Source organism: Sus scrofa, chromosome 5, assembly GCF_000003025.6.
Source record: "Sus scrofa isolate TJ Tabasco breed Duroc chromosome 5, Sscrofa11.1, whole genome shotgun sequence".
Classification (NCBI taxonomy): Eukaryota; Metazoa; Chordata; class Mammalia; order Artiodactyla; family Suidae; genus Sus; species Sus scrofa.
The window spans coordinates 27176508-27203987 of record NC_010447.5 but is presented as its reverse complement, the minus strand read 5'-3'; the positions used below and the strand labels follow the sequence as shown (position 1 = coordinate 27203987).

At 35.2% G+C, this 27480-nt stretch overlaps 1 protein-coding gene and 1 pseudogene across 12 annotated transcripts in view; one reads left to right on the top strand and one right to left on the bottom strand.

Annotated features, from left to right (window-relative positions):
• MON2 (MON2 homolog, regulator of endosome-to-Golgi trafficking) overlaps nt 1–27480 on the bottom strand; it is a 120628-nt gene that overhangs the window by 42738 nt on the left and 50410 nt on the right. For 6 of the 12 annotated variants that reach the window (XM_021091927.1, XM_021091935.1, XM_021091934.1 and 3 more), the window contains 15 exons: nt 24353–24591; nt 22236–22317; nt 21309–21493; nt 20482–20594; nt 19756–19860; nt 19332–19412; nt 19180–19253; nt 19000–19090; nt 13474–13575; nt 12547–12549; nt 12256–12366; nt 10365–10540; nt 7991–8153; nt 4820–5113; nt 1690–1888 (listed from right to left, as the gene is read on the bottom strand). In XM_021091927.1, the coding sequence (XP_020947586.1) occupies nt 1690–1888; nt 4820–5113; nt 7991–8153; nt 10365–10540; nt 12256–12366; nt 12547–12549; nt 13474–13575; nt 19000–19090; nt 19180–19253; nt 19332–19412; nt 19756–19860; nt 20482–20594; nt 21309–21493; nt 22236–22317; nt 24353–24591 (2018 nt within the window). The remainder of the gene's footprint in view (nt 1–1689; nt 1889–4819; nt 5114–7990; nt 8154–10364; nt 10541–12255; nt 12367–12546; nt 12550–13473; nt 13576–18999; nt 19091–19179; nt 19254–19331; nt 19413–19755; nt 19861–20481; nt 20595–21308; nt 21494–22235; nt 22318–24352; nt 24592–27480) is intronic. The other 6 variants (XM_021091933.1, XM_021091929.1, XM_021091924.1 and 3 more) reach the window with 1 other exon arrangement.
• On the top strand, nt 25582–26782 carry LOC110260832 (annotated as a pseudogene).

The window sequence follows — 27480 nt, the reverse complement described above, 5'->3', positions numbered from 1 at the left end:
CTTTTAGGGACGCAGCCACAGCATATGGAGATTCCCAGGCTAGGGGTCCAATTGGAACTATAGCCCCTGGCCTACGCCAGAGCCACAGCCACACTAGATCCAGACCAAGTCTGCAACTTACACCACAGCTTACGGCAACACCAGATCCTTTAACCACTGAGCCACCATGGGAACTCCTCTCTAGATGTTTAAAATAAGCTATATGTCATACTCCATAAAACCTTAACTTTATACTTTGTTTTCATATTTAAATAACTTTACAGTTGTAGAATTTTCTTAAAACAGTTTTTCTACATAACAGTGAGTTGTCAGGAGAAAATGAAGAATAGACTATCTTTTTATAATGAGTCTAAATTTATTTCTCTTGTGTAAATTTTAAATGAACACAAAAAACTAAGATTTAAAATGTATATGCATGTGTGTATCTCTATCTATGTATCTATCTATAGAAAGAGTGAGCCCTGGGTAAACAAGATAAACACCACACAAAAAAATGCCCATGAAAAGGCTAAATATGCATAAACATAATATTTTTTTAAAAATAATATGTACAGCTTGCTCACATATGTATAAAAATATTTCTGTTCATTTTTCTCAACCGTCCCCATCCCTACCACCAGAATGGAAGTACTATAATCTATACCAGAGTCTTAACGGTTTCAATACTACTGACACTTTGAGTTGGATAATTCTTTGTTGTAGGGGTTATCCTTTTCATTGTAAGATGTGTAGCAGCATTGCTGGCCTCTACTCCCTCAGAAGCCAGTAGCGCATTGTCCCTCCCAAGGTGTGACAGCCAAAAATGTCTCCAGACATAGTCAAATATCCTGTAGGGGAGGGAGGAGGTTGGGCAGAATTGGCTCTGGCTGAGATCTATACCACCAACAGCTTCCTAGACGGTCTAATAGTATCCTACCATTCTTCTTTGTGGCCATTCCATTCTACACATACGATCCAAAGTGTTCTTTCTGAACTGCACATCACATTATGGATTAAAACCTTTCAGTGGTTCTCATTGCTCTTAGAATGAAGTATTAACTTTTGAACATAACCTACATAGTGTTGCAGTCTGGCCTCTCTCCACCTCTACAACCTTATCTAGAGTCACACTTTTCCTTGATCTCTTCATTCCAGGCCTTCAAACATGCCAAGGTCCTTACCATCCCCACCTCCTCAATCTTCTCATCTCTTTTACATGTTCTCTCTGCCTGTAAGGCTCTTCCCAGTTCATAGTTCATCTTACTCTTGCCTGATGAACTTAGATAAAATATTACCTTCTCAGGGAAGCCTATATATACCTCACTGGCCTGGATAATTAGCTATGATAAGCTCATCATCTATTATAAGCTCCTTTGTAGCACTGATCACTGTAGCAATCCTGTATTTATGTGTGTAATTATAGTTTCTCCCTTATACTCATGAAATAGCAAGGATGGTAGATATATGGCTCATCATTGTATCCCCCAGAGACTTAGCCATGATAGGTACACATTTCATATCTTTTCAGTGAAGCAAATGAAAACATGCATGCTCATGCACACAGCACACATAACACAAAGACTGGCAGTTAAGATCAGATATTCTTGGGAAGCAGCCCTGTCTATGAATTTCAAAAGAATCTTCTGTATTTTCCAAATTTCCTTTAACATGAATTACTTACACACTCAGAAAAAAAAAAAGTCTATCTACCTAAAGGTTGCAGTAAATATCTTCTAGTGTTGAAGATTCTCGCTACGCCGGCCAGTGTTAAAACCCATGTCTCAGCCCACTGCTTCTCTGCTGTGTCTCTTGAATGATGAATGAGGATATTGCCACCTCCAGACTCAATCTTTTCTTTGTCTGCAGTGGTAGAAGACTCTCGAACTCGGTCCAGCAGATGAAAGAGAACCTGAATATTTATAAAAATGCACATAAAAAGTATTGATAGCACAGCTTAAGTAAGAGCATAAGAAATTAGGCATTGTTATAAAGAATTATACCTGACAGTCTGATTAATCCCCATATATTAGAGGAAAGTGACCAACAGAAGTATCCTTCTATTCTTAGGTTTATCTGTAAGGTCATGGAATACGAAAAAAACTGGATAGAATATTGTCTAAGACTTGTTGAGCTGAGGTGCCAATGGAGCATCTATGGGGTAATGTACAAGAAGAGAATGAAGCTAAGAAGAGAGATCTAGGCAAGATAGAAAGAGATTATGACTGAAGCTTCAGGAGTGGATGAGGGTGCTTGAAAAAAATCAAGTAGGAAGTGGTTAGGACTCAGGGAATGTTTACATTTAAAATGTAGATTCGGGGGAAAGAATAGGGGCCAATAAAATAAAATAAAAATTGATTAGAGATGCAGACACATGCTGTGGAAGAGGAGCCAAAGGAAGAGAAATTCTGAGGAGAAAATAGTCAGCAGTATTAAGTGCTACAAAAAAGGATAAGGATTGGGTTTAGGGCAAAAGACTTGGAAATTAAAAGACCATTAAAAGACCACCTGTAGAGTCTATGAACGATTTCTGTGGTTTAAAAGATATGTTCTCAGAACCAGTAGTATCAGGAGCCTCAAAGACATGCAAATTCTCAGTCCCTAGGCCAGGAGAAGGAAATGAGAAATTCTAGGGGGTTGGGGACAGTGCCTCAGCAATTTGCTCTTTAACAAGACCTCTAAGAGACTCTGTCACACTCTAACATTTAAGATACTCTAAAGTAAAAGAATCTGGATATCAAATTCTTGTGGTTCCCAGGGGAGTATGGGGGGAAGCAATGGGATGGACAAGGAGTTTGAGGTTGGCAGATGCAAACTATAATATTTGGAATGGAGAAGCAATGGGGTCCTACTGTACAGCCCAGGGAAATATGTCCAATCTCTTGGGTTAGAATGTGATGGAAGACAGTATGAAAAAAAAAAAAAGAATGTATAAATATGTAAGACTGGGTCATTCTGCTGTACAGCAGAAATTGAAGGAACATTGTAAATCAACTACACTTTAATCAACCCAAATGTCTACTGATAGATGATTGCATCAGGAAGATATGGTATACATACACAATGGAATACTACTCGGCCATAAAAAAGAACAAAATAATGTCATTTGCAACAACATGGTTGGAACTAGAGACTCTCATACTAAGTGAAGTAAGTCAGAAAGAGAAAGACAAATACCATATATGGTATCACTTATATCTGGAATCTAATCTACAGCACAAATGAAACTTTCCACAGAAAAGAAAATTATGGACTTGGAGAATAGACTTGTGGTTGTTAAGGGGGAGGGAGAGGGAGTGGGAAGGACTGGGAGCTAGGGGTAAATAGATGCAGAATGTTGCCTTCAGGATGGATTAGCAATGGGATCCTGCTGTGTAGCACGGGGAACTCTAATCTATTATGATGGAACACGTAATGTGAGAAAAAAGAATGTACACACGTTATGTGTAACTGGGTCACCATGCTGTCCAGTAGAAAGAGCATATAAATAAATGATTAAAAAAATTTTTTTAATTACAAGGTGTAAGGGAATTCAGGATAGAGGTGAGAAGGAAAAAACCTTTTAAGATTTAGGCAGCAAGATTAACAATGAAAAAAGAAAAAAAAAAGAAGAAAAGACAAAAAGGGGGAAAAAAGATTAACGAAGAAGACAGGAACCAGAAAACATATTAAAAAAAAAAAACGAAAAAACAAAGGGAGTTCCCGTCATGGCACAGTGGAAAAGAATCGGAATAGGAACCATGAGGTTGCGGGTTTGATCCCTGGCCTCACTCAGCAGGTCAAGGATCCGGCTTTGCAGTGAGCTGTGGTGTAGGTCACAGACGTGGCTCAGATCTGGCGTTGCTGTGGCTGTGGCACAGACCAACAGCTATAGGTCCAATTAGACCCCTAGCCTGGGAACCTTCATATACCATGGGTGCGGCCCTAAAAGACAAAAAGATTAAAAAAAAAATTAATACAAAGAAAACATCAGTTTGTTTTTTGAAGCAGTAAGGGGCTCTTAAGTATGTTTGTGATATGAGGAGAAAGCAGGAGTAGGAGTTGAAATAGAAGACACAGGAGAGAGCAGGGCTTTTAATTATTCTTCTTAGGGAACATTTAATGTTGATTTTTTAAGAAGACATTTTGAGGTCTTCTTATTAAAGTGAAAACTGTTAAATACAATTAAGGTTTACCATACTGCTTACTGTCAAACTTACTGACTTCAAAAATTAACAAAAACAGTGAAATGATTATAAATAGAATTTTATTAAAACGGAATGGATTAAACGAAAAGAGAGAGCCTTTTAGCAAAAAAAGGGATGCTCACTAAAACATCCTTTGATAGGATGTTTTCAAAAAGAAGATAAAAATGAAAAATGAAAAAAAATGAAAGTGTATAATTAATGAATAAATGTTGAATTTACAAATTAGAGGTGATTTTTGCTTGGTGAATCTACAAGTAAGTTTCACTATTGTTATTTTTATTTATGAAATTTTCATTTGATTATATCTGAATTACAGGTAGTGGTTTAGCAACTACTGGTTTTACTAATGGGGAAAACTAGGGTGGGGGGGCTTGTGTTGCAAAGGCAGAAATTAAAGACAGATAAAAAGAGGAGTCTTTCAATATTTAATTTGTTCTCTGTGAGGTGCAATAAAAAATAGGACAAAGCTAACATTTTCTGTTTTGTCAAATGCACAAATGTATGGAAATTCTTCTTTAAAAATCAATAGGAACAAAAGTGAACACCGTAAATCAACTATACTTCAATAGGAGCAAGTTGAATAGGAACAAGTTGAATTGAAAAGTACAAAAGCATGTCTCAATTAAGAGCTGTTAACTCAAGCTATTTTACAGTACCTTCCAAATAACAGTGTGCCACGTTGAATGCTGTAATAAAGTTCCATGTGCACCAATTGTTGAAAACAGGGTTTGCCCTGCACTCTTTCTGACAGCAGGACGGGGGTCCACACATAGTTCACCCAACTTTGCATAAAGACACAACCACAAGCAGTCAAACGGTGGTGCAGGATGGAAAGGTCGATTTAAAACCACTCCTTTCTCTTCTGCCTGCTTTTGCTGTGCTGCTTCTTCTTTATTTAATTCTTTTTCAATAGTTTCTCCTCTTTGGAAAAAATAATCTGAAATATTCCACTATAAAGCAAAGGAGAAAAATACCACTTTACTCATAGATTTTATTTTAAATACATAAATAAATATGTAACACATAGTTTTTCAGAATAAAACTTAAAAACAATTACTTCAGAAATTCCTTTGCTAGTAGAGTGGGTTTAATAGAAACATCTCTTCCTCTGTCAAGTGTCTCTATCTGGTTTCAGGAGAATTTGAAGGGGCAATCTTGTGCTAACAGTAATATTTTTTAAAAAAATTCATGCAGCCAGAGTTTCCTGGTGGCTCAGGAGGTTAAGGATCTGGCGTTGTCAGTGCTGTGGCTACAGCTGTGGTGCAGATTTGATACTTGGCCCAGTAACTTCTTCATGCAGCAGGTGTGGCCAAAAAAAATAAATGAATAAAAACTTAAAAAATTGGTGCGGCCAGTGTGGAAAACGGTATGGAGGGTCCTCAAAAAACTTAAAATGGAACTACCATATGATCCAGTGATTCCACGCCTGGGTACATATTCGGAAAAAAAAACCAATTTTTTTTTTAAGTTTTCGGAAAACACTAATTTGAAAAGATACATGAATCTGCATGTGAACAATGGCATTATTTACCATAACCAAGATGTTGAAGCAACTTAAGTGTCAGATGAATGGATAAAGAAGGTATAGGAGATGGACAGATTCCAATGTATATGCCCTCAAAAACTCCCTCCATGAGTGCACTCAAAGATACAAGAATCTTATGGCAGCACTGCTCTTAATAGCAAAGAGTGAGAAACAACCCAAATGTTGACCAAAGGTAGACTGGATCATTAAACTCTGGTATAATTAATAGTACAATGAAATACTACATGATTACATCAACATGGATGAATCTCAAAAAATAAATGTTGAGCCAAGAAACAACAAAAGAGGGGAGTTCCTGCTGTGGCTCAGTGGATTACGAACCAGACCAGTATCCACGAGGTTGCAGATTCAATCCCTGGACTCACTCGGTGAGTTAAGGATCTGATCCAGCATTGCCGTGAGCTGTGGTGTAGGTTGCAGACACAGCTCAGATACAGCACCACTGTGGCTGTGGTGTAGGCCAGCAGCTGCAGCTGCAATTCAACCCCTAGCCTGGGAACTTCCATACCCACCAGTGTGGTCAGAAAAAAGCAAAAAAAAAAAAAAAAAAAAAGAAAGAAAAAAGAAACAACAAAAGATTAAAGTATGATTCTACTTATTCTATTTCATAATCAGACAACTCTAAATGATATACAGTTTAAAGACAAAAGCATAAAGTGATAAAAAAAACCACAGAGAAAAACAAGGAAGTAAGTAACAGAAATTTCAGGATAGAATTGACTTTGACAGAGGAGATCAGTGCAATCTGAGAGGGGAATATAAAAAGTCTTAAGTACAGTAATGTGCCATTTCCTGGCCTGAGTGATGGGTACATCATTGTTTGGATATATCTTTACTTCACATTAAAAGTTAAAGAAATGAAGAACTAATGAAAAAGAAAAAAATGTTTAATATGAAAAATTTTAAGAAAGTACAGAGAAACAGGGAGACTATATCAATACACAGAAATACCCAACATTTAAATATAATTGTTAATATTTTGTCATATTTACTTCATGCCTATATTTGATAATCTCTACTAAAAAAGGTTTTAAAAAACATAACAATGACACCATTATTACCCAACCAAAATTATCAATTCCTTAATATCATTTAACAATGTTTTGTAATTTCATGCAAAAGTAATTAATATCTCCAAATATGTCTTATGAACATAAACATGAACATAAACATAATGTTAATGTTTAATCCATAGTGAATTAACCAAGCACTCTTTGGAAGCAATTATATACTCAACATGCCTACGTTTTTCCCCATGATTATATTTTTAATCGTAAAATATTAACTTACCCAGCTTGTGAGGGAAATTTAAGTTTGACTTTAAAAACTTCTGAATTGTAATATATATTTAAAAGAGTCTAAATAATTGCCTTTAAATAAATTTATACTGTTTACTTCTCTATATGTTTACTTCATGTAATATTAACACCCAGGGCGTTCCCAGTGTGGCTCAATGGGTTTTGAAGCCAACTGTTATCCATGAGGATATGGGTTTGATTCCTGGCCTTGCTCAGTGAGTTAAGAATCCAGCGTTGCTGTGAGGTGTGGTGTAGGTCACAGACATGGTTCGGATCCTGAGTTGCTATGGCTGTGGTGAAGGCTGGCAGCTGCAGCTCTGATTTGACACCTAGCCTGGGAACTTCTATATGCTACAGGTACTGCCCTAAAAAGCAAAAATAAAAAAATTTACCTGTACCCTAAATTAAACTGTACTATTTCCATACTCAAGTTAAAGAAAATGAGGCTCAAGAGGTCAACAGTTTAACAATTAACAAGAGGTAGACAGAATTAAAATAGTACATGTATACCTGACAATCTAGGTTCTTCCAATATCATACGTTGCCTTCTAAACAGCTAACAAAGGAGTGTTGACATACTACAAGACTATGTAAATAGTAAAGCCTTTAACCAAAGCTTTATTTACTAAACAAGTAGCACATAAAAATGTTACTACCAAAATAATGCTGAATGAAAATCAATTACCGTTCAGAGTCAACTGAATATTTCTCTTGTATATAATCTTATTTGTTTACTAAATCCTCCCAGAACAAACCTTACAAAAGCCAAATTTCAGCTCAATATATCAAAACTGTTCCAAATATTCTTCTCTTAAAGCATTATTTCTTAAGTGATATTATTTAACCGTTCATGCAAGAGATAAGTTTGGTACTTCAAAGTCACTTAAATGACTTCAATGGAGTCAAAAGGATGCTTGCTTAGCATTCATTCTCAACTGTAGATAGTAATTTCTAGATGATTTAAGAAAGACAATGATACTTACTAATAAACCTATTGAAGTTAAACTAATATTAAGCTCTTGGTTATGAAGTCCAAAGCTACCTGCAACATCTACAACTATCTGCAGGCAAGTGCAAGGCATCGTTGGTAGAAAATCTGTCACAACCAACTGAAGACACTGGAATGCAGTTCGTATCAAAGATTCTCTGGAAAAAAAAAAAAAAAGGTAAAGAGATTTATACTCATGTATTTAACAGAAATGGAAGGAAAAATACATACCTTACAATAAAAGAAGCAAACTTTTACTTTAAAGTTGAAATAAGAAAACCTTCCCTAACACAGACAAGATCATACAGTACTACCAACATTTACATAAATGTAAAAAGAGACATGACATGCTTAAAAATAATTAACAGATAAAGAAGCTCATAGGAATATGAAATAAAAACAGTAGACTAAAAAAAGAAAAAGAAAATATGTATTAATGCCATATTCTTTCTGTTATGTATTAACTAAGTAAACAAAACTTAGACACTGAATGAGAAAAGGGAATTGGTTACAGCTACTTTCTCACCACTGCATCCTCAATATCTAGCATGGTGCCACACAATTCACTTATTGACTGAAAATGAGTTCCTTACTCTTTTGTATCTATAGTGTTTTTTATTTAAAATTCTACATCTGATGTATAAAAATAAAGAGTAATTCTGTATTCCAAATGAGGAGAACAAGAAGTATATCATTTTGGAAAGAAATTCTAGCAGTGAAAAACATAATGAAAATACATTATAAGAGTTCCCTTGTGGCACAGGGGGTTAAAGATCCAGCACTGTCACTGCAACAGCTTGGATTGTTACTGTGGTGTGGGTTTGATCCCTGGCCCAGGAACTTTTGCATGCTACAGGTACAGCCAAGAAAGAAAGGAAGGAAACACAATTGCTAACACACTGAGCATTTACTATATTATGTAGTTTTGTGTACTCTCTATTTTATAACTGCACTGTAGGTTGGGAGAAGAAACTTTAGCTGATCTAGGCTTTGGCTCATCTCTTTCCACATTAATCACCTCAATATTTTGTAGTATTTAAGGAAATTTGTTATTACAAGTAAATAAGATAATTTTCCATAATAGTCTCAAGCACCTCAACCATGTAAAACTCCCAAACTAGTCATCAAAACAAGATGAGTCCTACTGCCAAATTACAAATATATTCAAATATTTGCTAAATCTCTCCAGTGCAATGTCTGACCTTAAATTAAAGTTCATACATTTCCTATAAATGTGCTTTTCCTTCTGTAGTCCCTGTTTAGTTAATGATACCACAATCCAGTAAGCTGCCTAAGTCATAAATCTGGGAGTCAGCCCCGATTCTGTTTCCTATTTCTCCCTTCACCCCTATAGTCTGTCTATTAAGTAGCTCAAATCCATCTCCTCCTTTCTCTTTCTAGAGGGCACTGCAGGATTTCCCATTCCCCCTCCCCCCCACGCTGCTGACATAATGATACATCTCAAATGCATATGAGATCACATAATTCCTCTACCTAAAATCCCAAAATGCCTCCCAAATGTACTCAGGATAAATCCAAGTAATTTATAAAAGCATATGAAGTCTTTTACAGTGTTGGCTCTGCCCCACTCCAGAGGCATACACCGCTTTCAGTGGAGTCCTATTCTGTTTGTGGGGTAATAAAGTACTCAAGTTACTAAGATCCCACTTATAGGCCTTGCTTCTAAAACCAAAGGTTTCTACTTTTAGAGCAGGAACTATTTGTCCATGTAATCAGACTAACCAGCAAGCACAGTATACCCAGAGAGGTCAAACCCTAAATGCTCATTCGCATCTTATCAAATAGTTACCAAAAGAAAACTCAACCAATGGGTGTGTTACAAAGTGTGTCAGACTGGTGCATTTTTCTTTTTCTAAGTAAGAACCTTGTATCCATGTATAAATAGCAAAGAAACAGCAATTTTTCCATCCTTCCAAACAAACGGCTTAATGATTCCCTACAGCTACTTGGGGGTAGGGTTAAGAAAAGGGTCTAGATCTATTCTAGATCTTAAACCTAATCAGGAAGGGTATACATAAAAAATTACCGTCACCTCAAGATTTTTGGACGGATTCCCTTTTTCTGCCATTTTTTTGAATGTTAATTTTATCTCTTTGTCCTTTTTAGGGCCACGCCCACAGCATATGGACGTTCCCAGGCTAGGGGTCCAATCGGAGCTGTAGCCACTAGCCTATGCGAGAGCCACAGCAACGCGGAATCCGAACCTACACCACAGCTTATGGCAACGCCAGATCCTTAACCCACTGAGCAAGGCCAGGGATCAAACCCGCAACCCCATGGTTCCTAGTTGGATTGGTTAACCACTGAGCCACGACGGGAACTCCTGAATGTTAATTTTAAACACTTACCCTTGATCATTTCTGATTGCTCCCATAACTCCAAGTACTAATGGCCATCCAGGCCCAAGACTGTCTCCCTGACTCTGCAAAATCTGCAACACACATTCTAACTGCTTGAGTCGGATATCCGGGTGGTTAATACTGGACATCTCCTTTAATGGGTTCAGTAAAAGCAACTGCAGCCTCTGAAAAGGGAGCAAGAAACTAATTAGAAAGAGAAGCTCCAAAACATGGAAAGGCTCTGCTATTGCCTTTCAAGTTTAAATTCACCTCCACTCAGACTACAATGGTAAAGAGAATTTTTTTTTAAATAAAAGCAGCATTGAAAATGACTTCTCTAACAGTAATCATTAGGATTATTTTATCATCTGTCTTTTTTTTTTAATAAGAGAAAATAAAAATCAATCTTCAAGATGCTACAGTTCAGGATAAACAGGGAATGACCTTACGTTGAAAAGTATTAATTACACATCCATATAGAAGTGAATCTCACTAAAGGATATTTACCTATCTATTCATATCTAGCTCTGTTTGGAGAGAAGAAAACAACTCCCATTTCTAAAATTATCTTTCATTTGCTCTATTAAAATATATCACATATATTTAAATTTTAAATTATCAATATTTCTAAAAATGAATTAGCAAAGATGACATAAAACCACAAAATTTTATTACTGTTGGAAGCAATTTAAAAAACCCACTTTGTTCTACTCCTTTCAGCATTTAAAAACATTTGCGTCATTTTTAATTCTCTTCAAAGATTTATTTACTTAGTTCATGGACTGAACATTTATTAAACTCTATATGCCAGATATTAAGCTGGATGTTGCAGGTATATACATGGACAAGGACTTACTTTACAAAAATCTTAAATTATAGTAGAAAAAACTATGAAATCACTAAAATGTAAGCTCTATAAAAATGAAGATCTTGGAATTCCTGTTGTGGCTCAGAGGGTTATGAACCCAACTGGTATCCATGAGGATGCAGGTTTGACACCTGGCCTCACTTAGTGGATTAAGGATCCAATGTTGCCATGAGCTGTGGTGCAGGTCACAAATGCAGTCTGGATTCCACGCTGCTGTGGCTGTGGTACAGGCCAGCAGCTGCAGCTCTGATTAAACTCCTAGCCTAGGAACTTCCATATACGTAGAAATGGCCCTAAAAAGCAAAAAAAAAAAAAAAAATCTTTCTTATTTATTATTCCATTTCAAGAGCTAAAATACTGCCTTGTACATAGTATGTACTCAATAATTATGTGTTAAGGAAATTTGTAGAATACAACTACATACAATATAAGATGCTAATAAGGGCAATGGGAATGACTATTAAATGCCTCATCCCTACTCAATCTTCAAATAGTAAAACTTTGTGGACTTGTTAAAAACTATGTTAAGATATATGTGAATGTTTATGAAAGGACAAAAGAGTCATGACAAATGTAAACTCTGAAAGTATAAAATAACCTTTAACATTATTTGAAAATAAAAATATTTTATTGTGCTTGCCTGTTCTACCACTTGCTTTTCTCCATGTGAGGGTAATGAGAAAAAAAAAGTAGAGACAGGTAAGGACCAGAGGAAAACAGGCTAATAATGGGGCATTAGCACTGCATGAAGAAGCAAACTTCTAGACTGGGAGACCAATTCTAGGTAATTAATTAATTTAGTTCAGTGTCATTAACAAGAAAATTTCAAAAACTGTTAACATAGATAATCCTAAAAATCCAGGCATATCGACCTTCCATAAGAGATCCATGGCCTACAAATGAAATAAAATATTAAGCGATGAGACCCACTTTTAGAATATCATCTATTTGATAAATTAAGAAAAAGTTACATATGAGAGGGTATGATTTTTATATAAAGTACTTTCAAGAAAGAGGTAAGTTTTTTTTTACCTGGTTTTGTGAAAGTGGAGGATCATGGTTAAATGTTAATCCTGCTTTAATAAGTGAAGTTAAAGCTTCTGCGCCCCATTCTCTCATTCGAGAGTTTGGATGCTGGCACACCTAAAGGTACATACATTGAACAAAATGAAATATTTATTTTGTATACTTAAGCTAGGCCTTCCACATCGACTTGAGAAAAAAAAAATTAAAACATCACATTTTCTATTCTTTCACATATAAAAAATTATATCAAATGTTCATTTGAAGAAAATATTATATCCAAAATGTAAATAAGCTTACCTTCTGAATAAGAGGCAAGAGGAAGCAATAAAGAGAGAGAAGATAAAAGATGAAACTAAACAAGTCATGGAAAAGAAAGGATTTCATAAAAATAAATGTCATCGGAGTAAACGAAAAAAGCTGATACTGTGGTTCCTAATCAGGTCTATCCTCTTAATCAAATACTGAGCTAAAATTTTAAAAACTAGTTTTTTGCCATTTGATGAGAACATCCATAATGAAGGAATCTGCATATGTTCATTAATAGCTCATAAAAGTAATCCCAATAAAATGGAGGAAAAAAAGAGAAGAAAAGACAACTATATTTTTTTCTTATTAAGGACAATGCCTTTCTTAGGTTACTAAAATAATATGGAACATGGCAACCTAAACCTAAACTGCACATATACATGTATTCTGATAGAAGCAGCTGTTATTAAGAAGCAGCTAATTACTCAGATCCACCCCAATTTGAATACAAGAGAAAACATCCAGATAAAATTTCCTGGGCGCTACCTATAATTAGTGATACCAAACAGGTTTTTCCTCTGTAAAAGGGCTAATCCACAATCACAGGAAAGGCTGTAAAGGAGCAGTGTTTAATACTGAGTTTCAGCCCTAACTGCCTCGAAGTTTGAGAACTGGCTGAAGCTGAGAGGATCAAAAGATTATATAATAAAAGAAAGGGGTTCCACACTAGCAGATGAAGAGACTTTGGAGATTTCATTGATATATCACCCATTTTTGGCCAAAAAAAAAAGGGAATCTATTCCTTCGCCAAAACAATTATCGTAAAACTTTAGTCCCTGATAAAACATACAGATAGAAGTACAAGGGAAAAAAATGTTAATGTTCATATTTCTTACGGTTATCCAGAATCATTAATTCACTATGAATGTCTGTATTTTAAACAGAAAGTAAATATGATAATTAAGAAAAAGAGGCTACCTCAAGTAGATGGCCAGTAAGAGGTCTCCACAGAATTTCTATTCGGTGCATGTTAACTAGACCAGTTTCTAGCAATTTGGCAACAGCGAAAAGAGATGGTTCCTAGAGAGAAAACAATACATTTTGATATTATAAGGAGAATTTGAGTATTTCAACTAAAACTGAGAGTACTGTGAAAAGTATGCTTATAATTAATATATGATTAATTACCCATAAATACAGTAAAACCTCAGTTATCAAAAGACAAGCTTTCCAGAGTTCCCATCGTGGCTCAGTGGTTAGCGAATCCGACTAGGAGCCATGAGGTTGCGGGTTCGATCCCTGGCCTTGCTCAGTGGGTTAAGGATCCGGCATTGCCAGGAGTGGAGGTGTAGGTCGCAGACGCGGCTCGGATCCCGCACTGCTGTGGCTCTGGTGTAGGCCGGTGGCTACAGCTCCGATTGGACCCCTAGCCTGGGAACCTCCATATGCTGTGGGAGCAGCCGAAGAAAATGGCAAAAAGACAAAAAAAAAAAAAAAAAAAAAAAAAAAAAAAAAAGACAAGCCTTCCTGTCCAACTTAAAGTATCTAGATAATAGCCCCTCACCAGAAAATCTGGTTGGAAAGAGAATGCCTTAGTGGAAAAAGAGTGAAAATTCATAAAATATACCAGACACACAGAATGGCTAGTCATCTGACCAGAAGGTAAGGATTTTGTTATGGAATGAACTGTGCTTCCCCTAAACTTGAAATGTTAAAATTATTACCCCCAGTGTGATAGTATTTAGAGATTGGGTCTATAAGATTATAGATTAAATATAATTACCCTATAAGGGGGTAATTAAGGTTAAATGAGGTCATAAGGATGGGGCCCCAATATAGTAGGATTAATGTCCTTAGAAGAAGAGACACCAGAGAGCTTGCAAGCACATGTGCTCTGCCTTTCCCTCTTCCTCCCACTTCCTTCTCCCTTTCCTTCTCTTGGCCAAGTGAGAACATAGTGAGAAGGCAGCAATATTCCAAGCCAGGAAGAGAGTTCACACCAGAACTGATCAGGCTGGCACCCTAATTTTGGATTTCCAGCTTCAAGAACTATAAGAAAATTCTTTATACAGTTTAAGTTATCCATTCTATAGTACTTTGTTACAGCAGGCTGAGCTGACCAATATACATTCTTATTAGTGAAGTCTTCAAATGCATAGGTTTTACGTGTGAAATGTCAGGAAATGTGAAAAACAAACAAAAAAAGTAGACAACGGAGACCAGAAGAAAGAAGTATGATGTTAAGAACAGGCAGAGGTAAGGGCTATCAGTTGAGACACTAACAGAAAAGTTGCAGAGACAGAAGACAAACCCTACTCTTCAGGTATTGGCATTTCTTTTTTCTTTTTTTTTAATTACTCAATGAATTTATCACATCTGTAGTTGTATAATGATCATCACAATCCAATTTCACAGGATTTCCATCCCACAACCCAACAGTTGCTGGCATTTCAACAACAGAAAGTATGTTAATGTACCTCATAAGTGGCTAAATTAGACTACTTGGCCCATTTGTTATAAGAAAAAATGAAAAGAATAAAGGACAACTATAGCTAATCCAATATTAATAGAGGTAGTAAAATATACTTAAATGCAAACTCAGCTGACTAAAACCATGGGAATATTCTGATGAGTGGCTGTGATGCTTCAAATGGAGGCAAAGCATTAGAAAATACAAAAGGCAATTGAAAGTAAAAAAGCAAATTATGAACACATTAATTTTATAATCTTAAAGAAATTTTTGTAATTATTCTATACTCAACATTTTTTACAGTGAGTGCTGATAAAAATCTAATATGGAAATATGGGATATAATTCTGTTTCCTAGCGGAAGCTGCTGTACCGAGTACATTTTGGGGTTTTAAGATAAATATGGTCAGGCTGACCCCTTCTGCATGTGCTAACACTATGCTGTACCGAGTACATTTTGGGGTTTTAAGATAAATATGGTCAGGCTGACCCCTTCTGCATGTGCTAACACTATAGGATCCTTAAAAAAAAAAGTTTTGGGTTTTTTTTTTTTTTTTTTTTTTTGCTTTTTAGGGCAGCACCTGTGGCATATGGAGATTCCCATGCTAGGGGTCAAAATGGAGTTACAGCTGCTGGCCCAGGGCACAGCAATGTGGGATCTGAGCTGGGTCTGCGACCTGCACCACAGCTCACAGCAATGCCAGATCCCCTACCCACTGAGTGAGGCCAGGGATCAAACCCACATCCTCATGGATATAAGTCACATTCATTTCTGCTGCACCACAACGGGAACTCCCCCAAAATTTCTGTGATAGAAAAATTTATTATTCTAGAGACAATATGATACAGTAGTTAAAACTGATGCCTGAATTTTTTTTTTTTTTTTTTTTGGCTGCACCCATGGCATGTGGAAGTTCCCAGACCAGAGATCAAACCCACACCACAGCAGTGTCCCAAGCCACTGCAGTGACAACAATGGATCCTTAATGCACTGTACCACCAGAGAACTCCATGTGAATATCTAAATCTCAACACTACTACTTAGTAGTATGTAAGCTTTGAGTAATTTAATTTTTTTATTGAGGTGTAGTTGACTTCGAATATTACTTTAGTTTCAGGTACACAGCATTCCCTTACCTTATTTTGTCCCTTCCTCCTTTCCTCTCCTCATAGGTAACTCCTAGCTTGTTCTCTATATCTATGGGTCTCTTTCTTTCTTTCTCTCTTTCTCTCTTCATTAGTTTGCTTTATTTTTAGATTCCACATGTAAGTGATAACATACAGTATCTGTCTTTCTCTGTCTGACTTATTCTACTAAGCATAATACCCTCCAGGTCCACTCAAGTTGTTGAAAAAGGCAAAATTTCATTATTTTTTATGGCTGCAAATGTTTTCAAATCTATAAAATGGAGATAAAAATACAAAAGCGAGCTCATGTTGAAAAGGGCCTAGCACATAATAAGTCCTCATAAACTGCCTAGTATTATTTCCCCCTCTCCCTCTTTCTTTTTATTCTAGTGAGGATATATATACAAAGGAATCATGTAGCACTTAAAAGAATGTATATGTCTAGGTTTCATACCCAAAGATTCTTGTATTCATGAAGTCTAGGATGTGGCCCTTTTTGAAGTTTTAAAAGGCACCATAGCTGATTTTAATGCACACAAATGTTAGAGCCACTAGTGAAGTGGTTAAGAATGGAGTTCTTGAATGAGACATATGTAGGTTCAATTCAAGCTCTACCAATTACTAAAAGGTGACCCTTGGTTATTTAGCTTAGTAATTTATTTAAGCTATTTTTATATTTCATCTGTGAAAAGGGAGTACTGGTACTAAACTTGACAGATCTGTCTTAAATGATTAAATAAAACAGTATAAGTACCTGACATAGAGTAAAAAAATGAGTAAAAGCTGTTTTATTATTTTTTTTCTTGTTATACTGAGCTTGGTAATGCGCCTGCACAAGTATCATCAACACTACCCTTTCCTAAGAAAGAATTTGCAAGCTTTACCATCAGCTACCTCCTCAACAAATTAATTTTAACACAAATGAAGACCAAATTCCTGAAATGAAGACCAAAAATGAGATGACTGGTCACTTTAAATCTACACCTAAAAGACAAATACTACACTCTTTAATCCCTAAGATATTTAACTCACTGAGAACAACTCACATTGATAAATTTTTTAAAAATCTATAAAAAATTACAAAAGTTTCTACTTACTTTTATATCTGAAAGTTTCTACTTACTTTTATATCTGAATATTTACAATAACTTTATAGAAAGTACAATTGAATAATAAACTGTTTAAGACCATCATAAAAATATTTTTAACTTTATAATTGAATACTTTTAAAAACTTTTATTTCCATTCCATATTCACCACATCATTTTATAAAATTAAATCCTAAAATGGAGAGATGTGACACCATTCTCAGGAAAGCCATCTCTATTCCAGTGTATATTTTTTCAACATCTGTTCCCTCCAAGTCTCCTTGAAATATCACAACTACTCATTCAACTCTCTTGAAACTTTACTTTTCAAAGTGAACATTATACTAATAATACTCAAATCTCTTATTTTTTTCTCAGTCCCCATTGATCTTGACTTCTTATAACATTTTCTCTTTTGACTTTCATTAACCTGCCCTTTCCTACCATCTATATCCTAACACTCCTTCAATACTCAGCTCCAATCACACAAATTTATCTTGATTAGTCTTAATTCACTTTAGTAAAAATATGTACTAAAAATGTCTTACATAACAAAGCAATAAGGATTCAGAGAATAGGTCTCATAACACTTAATATCTATACTGTTTAGACTCTTTTACCACCTTCACTGCCACTTATCCATGAGCCAAGTGGTTTATATGTTCGTTTAAAGTAGAAATCTTATATTTCCTTTATATTTTTCTAGCAGAATGTCATGTACATAGTAAACATACTATACTTGTTAGTAAATACATAGATTCTCAAGCCATTAACATATAAACCTGCTCAGATTTCATTAGGGCACTCTATTAAAAATATTATACTTTTCTCAATGATGTAAGATTACTGAAAGTATCAAGAATTTGATTACTTCACTGTATTTTATATTATCTTGCCTTGAGTTGGAGTAAACTATAATACACTTTTTCAAACCCCTGCATGTTTATGTAATTCTCTAGCTATGAGCTACAAACACACATAACTTTGCCCTAATAAGATCTTATTGGCCAATCTTTAAATGAGTCACATGAGCCAAGACAACAAGCCATACATAGAATTATTATTAAAGACAATGCAGAAAACATAATTTTGGATTCTACCCTTGGATATTAAACAAATACAAGCTGCATTCTCTGTCTTTTAAAACATTTCCTAGATGTCTTCAGTTATTTGTAAATGGTCCAACTATTCTATTTATTCATTTTAAAATGCAGAAAGCATTTTAAATAATTTCTAAGGTATAAACCCAAATAATCCTGTGCTTTCCAAGTTTAACAGAAAATAATACTCTTGAGCATAGAAAGAAATGTTCTCAAAAGTACTTTTCTATTCATTTAGTCAATAAACAAAGCAAAAATTTAATTTTCAAGGTGGGGAGAATCATTACCTTCAGAAAGAAATGATTAGCTCCTTATTTTCCATCCCAACGAAGGCAAGAGAAACTGAGACATATATTCCTTGATTTAAAACTTGTATTGTCCCAATCATAAGTTGTAATCATAAAGATTATTATGGCATTTATAAATGTGATGTAGAATTATTCCTTACAGAAATTATTTTTATATCAAAATATTTTTTAAAATATTCAGTATACAATTTAAAATCATAATACATATTGGGATATACTACGAGCCTAAAAACATCCTCTTCACTGCCCTTTCAACAAACAAATAACAACCATAAATGTAAAAACCCAACAAAGCAGGGCTAGTCTAGTAGCTATTGGTCCCATTTGTAAAACACCAAGATCATAATGAATACACACCTTATTTAACTAAATAATGTACCATATTTAACAAAGAAAGATAGAATATCATACCTTATTATTTCCATAGGCCATATCCATTGCTTCAAGGGATAAGGAACAAAGTGCATTTATTAAATGATGCAGTGATACGTCATCAAGATACCTAAAATTAAAATGAAGAAATAAAACATTCTGATCTAGAATACACAGTTAACAATAATGTCTGTATCAATTTAAGAAACTAACACTTACTGTGAGCTTTCAAACAATCTTGAAAGAATATTAGAAATCACTGGTAAATCTGTCATGACTGCTGTTGTTAGGACCTGAGAGAAGAACAAACTTAAATGTAACATATAAACATTTGAGGAAGTACTAACTGAGTAAAAATTATTAGAGCTTACTGTACTGGGTCCTTCCACAGCTCTCCCAGGTTTCAAAGCACCACCACTACTAGGCTTTAATCCCAAAATCCATACAAGATGCTGTAAAATTAAATTTAAAAAAATCAAAACAAATTTATAAACTTACAAAAATTCTAATAACTAAAATTAAAATTAGCAATAGTTTTAATGACTAAATTTAAATCAGTAATATTCATACAAAATACTTATTACACCAAGCAGAGGGAGTAGAACAGGACATTATGAGAAACATCCCATTGTTTTGTACAATATGAGCCATATCTTTTCTTTTTTCCAATTTCCCCCTTTTCATACTGTCTGTTCCTGAGGCCTGCCAAAAGCACCAATAGGTACTGCTTAATTTAACTGTTAGTACTTAGATATAAAAACAACACTGTCCTCTGACCCAGAGACTATAACATACCTGTAGAGTTGCCAAGACAAGTTGCCATGATGTTCCAAGAACAGCCCCATGGCAGTGTGCCAAGTTAAGTAAAGTCCTCATACACTGGATATTTTTAGAAGTTAGCTATATTAAAAAAGGATATATTTGCAAGAACTGTTATGAATATCTGAAAATTAAACGCTTATAAAGAAGTATTATATTCAAATACTTTAAATAAAAAAACAAAAATATTAAGAAAACATACATGGGGAGTTCCCGTCGTGGCGCAGTGGTTAACGAATCCAACTAGGAACCATGAGGTTGCGGATTCAGTCCCTGGCCTTGCTCAGTGGGCTAAGGATCTGGCGTTGCCGTGAGCTGTGGTGTAGGTTGCAGACGTGGCTTGGATCCCTTGTTGCTGTGGCTCTGGCGTAGGCCGGCGGCTACAGCTCTGATTAGACCCCTAGCCTGGGAACCTCCATATGCCACGGGAGCGGCCCTAGAAAAGGCAAAAAGCCAAAGAAAAGAAAAAAAAAAGGAAACATACATGGATGGTTTTGTATAGATCAAATTCATTTGCTTAAAAGCTGTTACAATAGTTGGTTATGATAATGTCACTGCATATTTATCTAATTTCATCTAAAAGTGTCATTCAGATAAAAGAAAGTAAGTATAATAACAAATTTTGGAAAACAAAAAAAATGTACAAAAGGTTTTCTTGATAGTTAATTGGTTTTAACTGGTAACCAAAAAAAGAAAAAGTACCATCACTGTTCCTTGAGGCTGGACTGCTAGTGGTTGACCCACTGCTACAACCTGCTGGTGAGATTCACTTGATGGACTGATCATCATAACATTTTGGCCCTGAATGGAATATGCTAGAACACAAAGGAAAACCGAAATAATTAAAGTATACTTTTCAAAGAAATGCTATATTTAAAACATTAATTTGACTAAATTAAATTCAACTATGACACTTATTTAGTTACCTATTATCCATAGGCAAACATTTTGAAAACTCAGGAGGTACAAAGATGAATTAAGCAAATATTAAATAATTTTCCTTATAACTTTAACAAATTATAAAACTGGTAGATTTCTTCATAAGCAAAACAGAATTTAGGACACACTATTTTAAACATGTATTCCCAGTAAACTTTTCCACTTAGAGACCAATACTCACATTTTTAGTTTGTATATCATATTGAAATTGACTTATATTACATGTAACAAACTTGTATGTTTTCACAGTATTCAAAAATAAATTTTTTTGAATGTCAACTCTAAGTGGTGGCAAACATTACTGTTCTACTAGTTTCATTAAAAAAAAAAATAATAACCTAACCATTCCCAAAGTATGTTAGAGTTCACAAAGGACTTCTAGATTTATCTTCTTTCGCCCTCATGATTATTGTTTAAAATTGGCATTATTCTCTCCCACCCCCACCTCGTCATTAAAAGATGGAAGAAACTGAGGCTCAGGAACATTAACATCTCATAGAATCATTGAGTGGAAATGAATTTCATAATCTCTTCTCTAGGCCAAGTCACCGTACTAGACAAATAAAACCCTGAAGAAGCTGAAGTCTTACATTTGTTGGAAAGTGTGGCTGCAGTGGTGGTATTCAGTACAGTGAGAGCATAATGGGGAGGCAGGGAACCTTTGCACATTGCAGTTATAAAGGCATCCCTTGAAGTTACAAGGCCCAGTCTTCCACAAAGAGCAGCCATCGTCAGTTCAGCTTTTAAAATGTTCTCAGTGGCAGCTTCATCTGTGCTGAAAAGATAAGGCATTTTATTTAATATGACTAATTTAATTTTTAATTATGCTGCAAACATAATGTGGAATTAGGTATTCAGTGAAGTTTCAAGAAAATCTATTTAAAAATTTGTCAAAATCAATTTGCTTAAGAAGGAATTTTAACTAATAAGCATATAACATGAAAATCTAAACTGGCTATAAGCAATTTATGACACATATATTCATTATTGAAGAAAACATTCAAGAACTCAAAGACTGGGAGTTCCCTTGTGGTGCAGCAGATTAAGGGTCCCACACTGTCACTGCAGTGGCTCAGGCTGCTGCTGTGGCTCAGGTTTGATCCCTGACCTAAGATTCAGGCATGGCCAACAAAATAAAGTAAAATAAAATAAACTTTAAAAAAAAAAGAATTCAAAGATTTAACTTAAAAATAGCAAGCAATTTAAAATCGGTAAATTCTAAGATTCTGAAAGAAAACATCAAAAAAACTGAATAATATAATCATCATCATTGTAAAAGTAGTAATAAAGCTTAAAATGAAAAAGGCATTCTACTATTTTAGGATTGTACTTTCCATTATAATATGTGACAACGGGATGGGGAAGAAGGACAGTAGAAAAAGAATAATATTCTACGCACATAAAAAGCTAATACTAGGAAATAATTCTCAGGACAAATTTAAGTAAATCATTTTAATGATTTGTTTTTTTTTTTTTTAACTGCCACATGCAATATAAAACTTCCAAAGATTTAATACCTGGCATCAAGAAGGAGTGAGAGTGCAGCAAGTAGACCACACCAGCAGGCATTGACCATTTCTTCCCAAACAGCTCTACTAACTTAAAGGAAAAAACATACAATACTTAATGATACTTTCAGATGTTCTAGCACTTGACAATATGTGGAAAATCAAAAATCTCCCTCATCACTTGGTAATGTATCAAATACTCCAAAAACAACTCAATTTTTAAATATTTAAGTTCCTATATTTAATGTATAATCCAAATAAATGAAAATTTTAAAACCATACCATGGTTTCAGAATTCAAGAGGTCTTAAAACTAAGTTGTTTTAAAATACCAATTAACTGACAGACATCTTTAAAATAAATATATAATAGTTCCTCTTCCCTTCCATTTCACCAGGCCAGACTTCAGCTGGCAGTGAGACAATGCAATAAGCTGGCTCACTAAGGAGACTGGTTATAAACATTGGGAATTGTGCAAGTAAATAAATACACTGAGTAAAAGAGGATCAAGTTTCGCACTGCTGTTGAAGGAAATCACAAATACGGTAAGTTAAAAGCACACCCTGAGGTGGGAGTTTCCTGGTGGCACAATGAGTTAAGGACCCGGGATTGTCACTGCTGCACTCTGGTCAATGTTGTGGCTCAGGTTTGATCCTTGGCCTAGGCGTTTTTGCATGACACAGGCACAGACAACACATTTTAAATAAAAAACTAAACTAAACCTTGCGGTATTAAACTAGAGCTGGAGAAGGTGATGTGACTTCATTGTATTTATATATGTTTTAAATATACATATATATTTTTAATATGGAGATATGTGTGCTCGTGTATGTGTGTATTTCCTATTCAAATAGCAAGAAGCATACCTAGTGCCCATGTGATAGTTTCCCGTGGCATATGGAGGTTCCCAGGCTAGGGGTCGAATTGGAGCTGTAGCCACTGGCCTACACCAGAGCCACAGCAACGCAGGATCCAAGCCGCGTCTGCAACCTACACCACAGCTCACGGCAACGCCGGATCCTTAGCCCACTGAGCAAGGGCAGGGACCGAATCCGCAATCTCATGGTTCCTAGTTGGATTCGTTAACCACTGCGCCACGACGGGAACTCCCCATGTGATAGTTTCTAAATACTGTTCTCCACTAAAAGGAACTAAGGCTCCTTGGAGAAATAACTGATTCCTGGGTTAGAAAAGAAAAGTCCAAGATGAGCTTAGTATATTTTTTTGTATCAGATAGTAAGGTAGTGCTCAGAAAATGACATGGGATGATAAAAGGATACAGGAGTCACACTGAAAAGGATCCCAACTGGCCATGTCAGCGATAATGAATGTCAAACCAAATAATGATAACCACAGACTGTAACCTTTTGAATAAAATAGGAATTCAAGAGTCTGTACTAATACAAATAAATAAATGACACAAAATAAATGAGGAAGGAAAAGCTCTCTTTTATAGAAGGTATCTCAAAGCATTTCTCCACAAAAAAATTAATAATTAACTTTATACTGAAGAAATAAAACATTAACCAAATGATAAAAGTTAATGTCACCAATGTACATAGCACAGCAACATTTCTGTGGTTGCTCTGCCAAAAGTGAACATACTGGATCTAATCATGAGGAAACAAAAATAAACCCAAGTTGATGGGTCTGTCCTCTTCAAAATGTCAAGGTCACATAAAACATATGGGAAAATTAAGGAATTGTTCTAGACCGAAGGAGAGTATAGGGACATGTAACTAAATCTGCAAATAATCCCAGACCATGAAGGGTATCACTGGGGGAAATGGCAAAATCTGAAGGGTATCTGGGATTTGATGACATACTGAAGTGATGCTAAATTTCTGATGGTGATTGTCCTGTTGTTATGTAGGAAACTGTCCTTATTTTTAGAAAACTCACATTAAACTCTTAAGGGGTAATGGGGCATCATGTCTAACTTATTCTCAAATAGTTCAGAAAAAAAGTATAGTGACATATATATAAAAGGAAGGATAACGCGAGTATGATAGTGTTAGGATATAAGAATGAAGGATATATAGAAACTATCACAATTTTTATAACTTCTCTGTAAATTTTAAATTATTTCAAAATAAAAATTAAAAATACAGAATCATAATAATATACCTATTTCCTTATCCATCTGGTCTGATGTTGACTGGAATTCTTGCTGTTCTGATGATGACTGTGTTGGTGAAGAAACTGCTTCAGTGGTAGTAGTCAGACATTCTGTTTCAACTTCTCCTAGCTCTCCTTCAATCATAGTAGTGATTCCACGTACAAGGTCTAGCAAGCAATGGAATGCCACAGACATAGCATAACCTTCTGGTATAGTTGGGGGCTCAACTTTGTCCAACATCTCTAGGCTGAAATTATGAAAAAAAAAAACAGATACTTCCCAATGAGAAGCCACAGTGATAAAAATACGTATAACTATTTCCATAATTTATAGATTACAGAAATGAAGATGAACAGAATAGCAAAAGTAAATGGCCACTGCTGAGTTTTCTTCCTTTGGATGATGTATCCTTCATGTTGTTCTAAGAAAATGATTAGAAAACTTAAGGCCTGAGCAGGGTTATAACTGATTATCTTAATAATTTACTTTTTGCCTCTCCCCCAAGCTGTGCCAATATGTTCACTGTTGATATTAGAAAATTAAAGGCACATTCAAAATGGAAAAAGATTATAAACTGTCCAAATTCTAACTTGGGCACTTTTAAAATAAAAGTGCTATGTAAAATAGGTTTAAAAAAAACACACAGTCTAAAGTATAGCACAGCACAGGGAACTATACTCAATATTGTGTAATAACCTAAAACGGAAAAAAATCTGAAAAGAATGTATATATACTTGCATATCTGAATCATTTTGTTTTACATGTTAAACTAATACAGCATTGTAAATTAACTATACTTTGATTTTAAAAAATTAGAAAAATAGGAAGTTCCTGTTGTGGCTCAGTGTGTTAAGAACCCAACTAGTATCCATGAGGATGCAGATTTGATCCCTTGCCCCATTCAGTAGGTTAAGGATCTGGAGTTGCTGTAAGCTGCAGTGTAGGTTGCAGATGTAGCTCCAATCCCGCGTTGCTGTGACTATGGTGTAGGCCAGCAGCTACAGCTCTGATTTGACCCCAGCCCAGGAACTTCCATAAGCCACAGGTGCAGCCCCAAAGGGGGCGGGGGGAAGGTTAGAAAAATAAATAAAATAAAATAAGGTGCTATAAAATCAAATCAATCCTATAAAGAGGAATAGATGCTTTTGCACTGGTGAAAAGTAGTGAGATATCCAGTCATCCTATCATCTCTGATAAAATGTGCCAACAGAGTTAAAATAATACATTGAGCATCAGTATGTTGTGTTCAGATTTTAGAGTAAGTTATATTCCATAATTAGGACATAGCTTTCATAAGGAAAGACAACAAATCTTGTTTTAAATCATGAGAAACAGGGAATTATGATTTTAAATTACTTAAAACTGAAATGTCAAAGAAATTCAATGCAAAAAGGATAATTCAATGAACTAACGGATATACACATGTAAAACAGTGATGTTGACGCCCCACCTCCTACCATATACAAAAATTCACTCCAAATGAATCAACGACCTACATGTAAGAGCTAAAGCCAAAAACCCTTAGAAGAAATCAGGGACGAAAGTCTTTATGACTTCAAAATATGAAATGTTCTTTTAGGTATGATATCAAAAAGCACAAGCAACAAAAGAAAAAACATAAATTGAATTCATCAAAACTAAAAACTATTGTGTTCCAAAGGATACTATCAAGAAAAACCCACGGAATATGAGAAAACTTTTGCAAATGATGTATCTAATAAAGGAACAGATCTTGACTATACAAGAACTCTCACAACTCAATATAAAAAGACAACCGAATTAAAAAGGAGCATAGGATTTAAAGAGACATTTCTCCCAAGACGATATATAAATGGCCAACACCTTGACACCCTAGTATACTTGCCTCTATAGCAAGGCAAAGCTTAAGAGAAATCAGTGATATCAATTCTTCTGAATGACTAAGAATAACAATATTTCAGTCCTCTATGACTTTTTAATAATTTTAGGCAAAACAAAAAGCTGCACAGTAAAATATCATTGTGATGTTACAATGCAGGTTGACATACACAAATTCATGATTTAAACTAGTCAGAGATTCTGCTTCACACTTTAATTCTTAATTTACTGTCACTGGAATAGTGTTTTAATTAGGTATGTAGGCATCTGGTGGTGGGTCTGGGGAAGGGGCAGCAGGTGCCCTATTGGGCCACAAAGGTGACAAGAAGCCCCTGAAGCAGCCCAAGGAGACAGATGAGAAAGATAAGGCATTCAAGAAACAGAAGGAGGAGAAGAAGAGAGGAGGAGTTAAAAGCAAAGGCTGCAGGGAAAGGTCCCTTGGTCACAGGCGCAATTAAGAAACCTGGCAAAAAGTTGGGAAAAATAAAAATCATTAAAAAAAAATAAAAAATATGGAGTTCCTGTCGTGGCTCAGTGGTTAGTGAATCCGACTAGGAACCATGGGATTGCGGGTTCGATCCCTGGCCTTGCTCAGTGGGTCAAGGATCCGGAGTTGCCGTGAGCTGTGGTGTAGGTCGCAGACGCGGCTTGGATCCCACGTTGCTGTGTCTCTGGAATAGGCCGGTGGCTACAGCTCCAATTAGACCCCCTAGCCTGGGAACCTCCATATGCCACAGGAGTGGCCCAAGAAATGGCAAAAAGACCACAAAAATAAATAAATAAAATTAAATATAAAAAAAAATAAAAAATAAATAAACCAGCTATGACAGAAAAAATAAAAATCATCTAAAAACTTTTTAAAAATGAAAAAAAAAAAAAGAAATCTGGCAAAAAGTAATATGTTTCTTGTTCCTGAGGCAATGATGACCGTTAATTTCATTCCTGTTTAAACATTTGGATTCCCCGTCATAACATCTGTTGCCATCTATAGCTAGAATGAAGTGTTGTCTTAGAACCTACTGTACATTTAACATTAAACTTTTGTTTAAAAAATTATGCTTATTACCCAAAATATATTAATATAGTGCTGAAAGCACTATATTTCGCCAAGACCTAAGAAAAATCAACAACACACTGCAGAATCTGTATTTGTTACACTGAAATGGCTAATAACAAAATACTGCTAAATAACACACATGGAAGCCATTAAACACTTTTAATTAATCAAACTAAAAGTTCCATGTGTTAAATCCTAACGATGTAATTAGCTAAACACTTA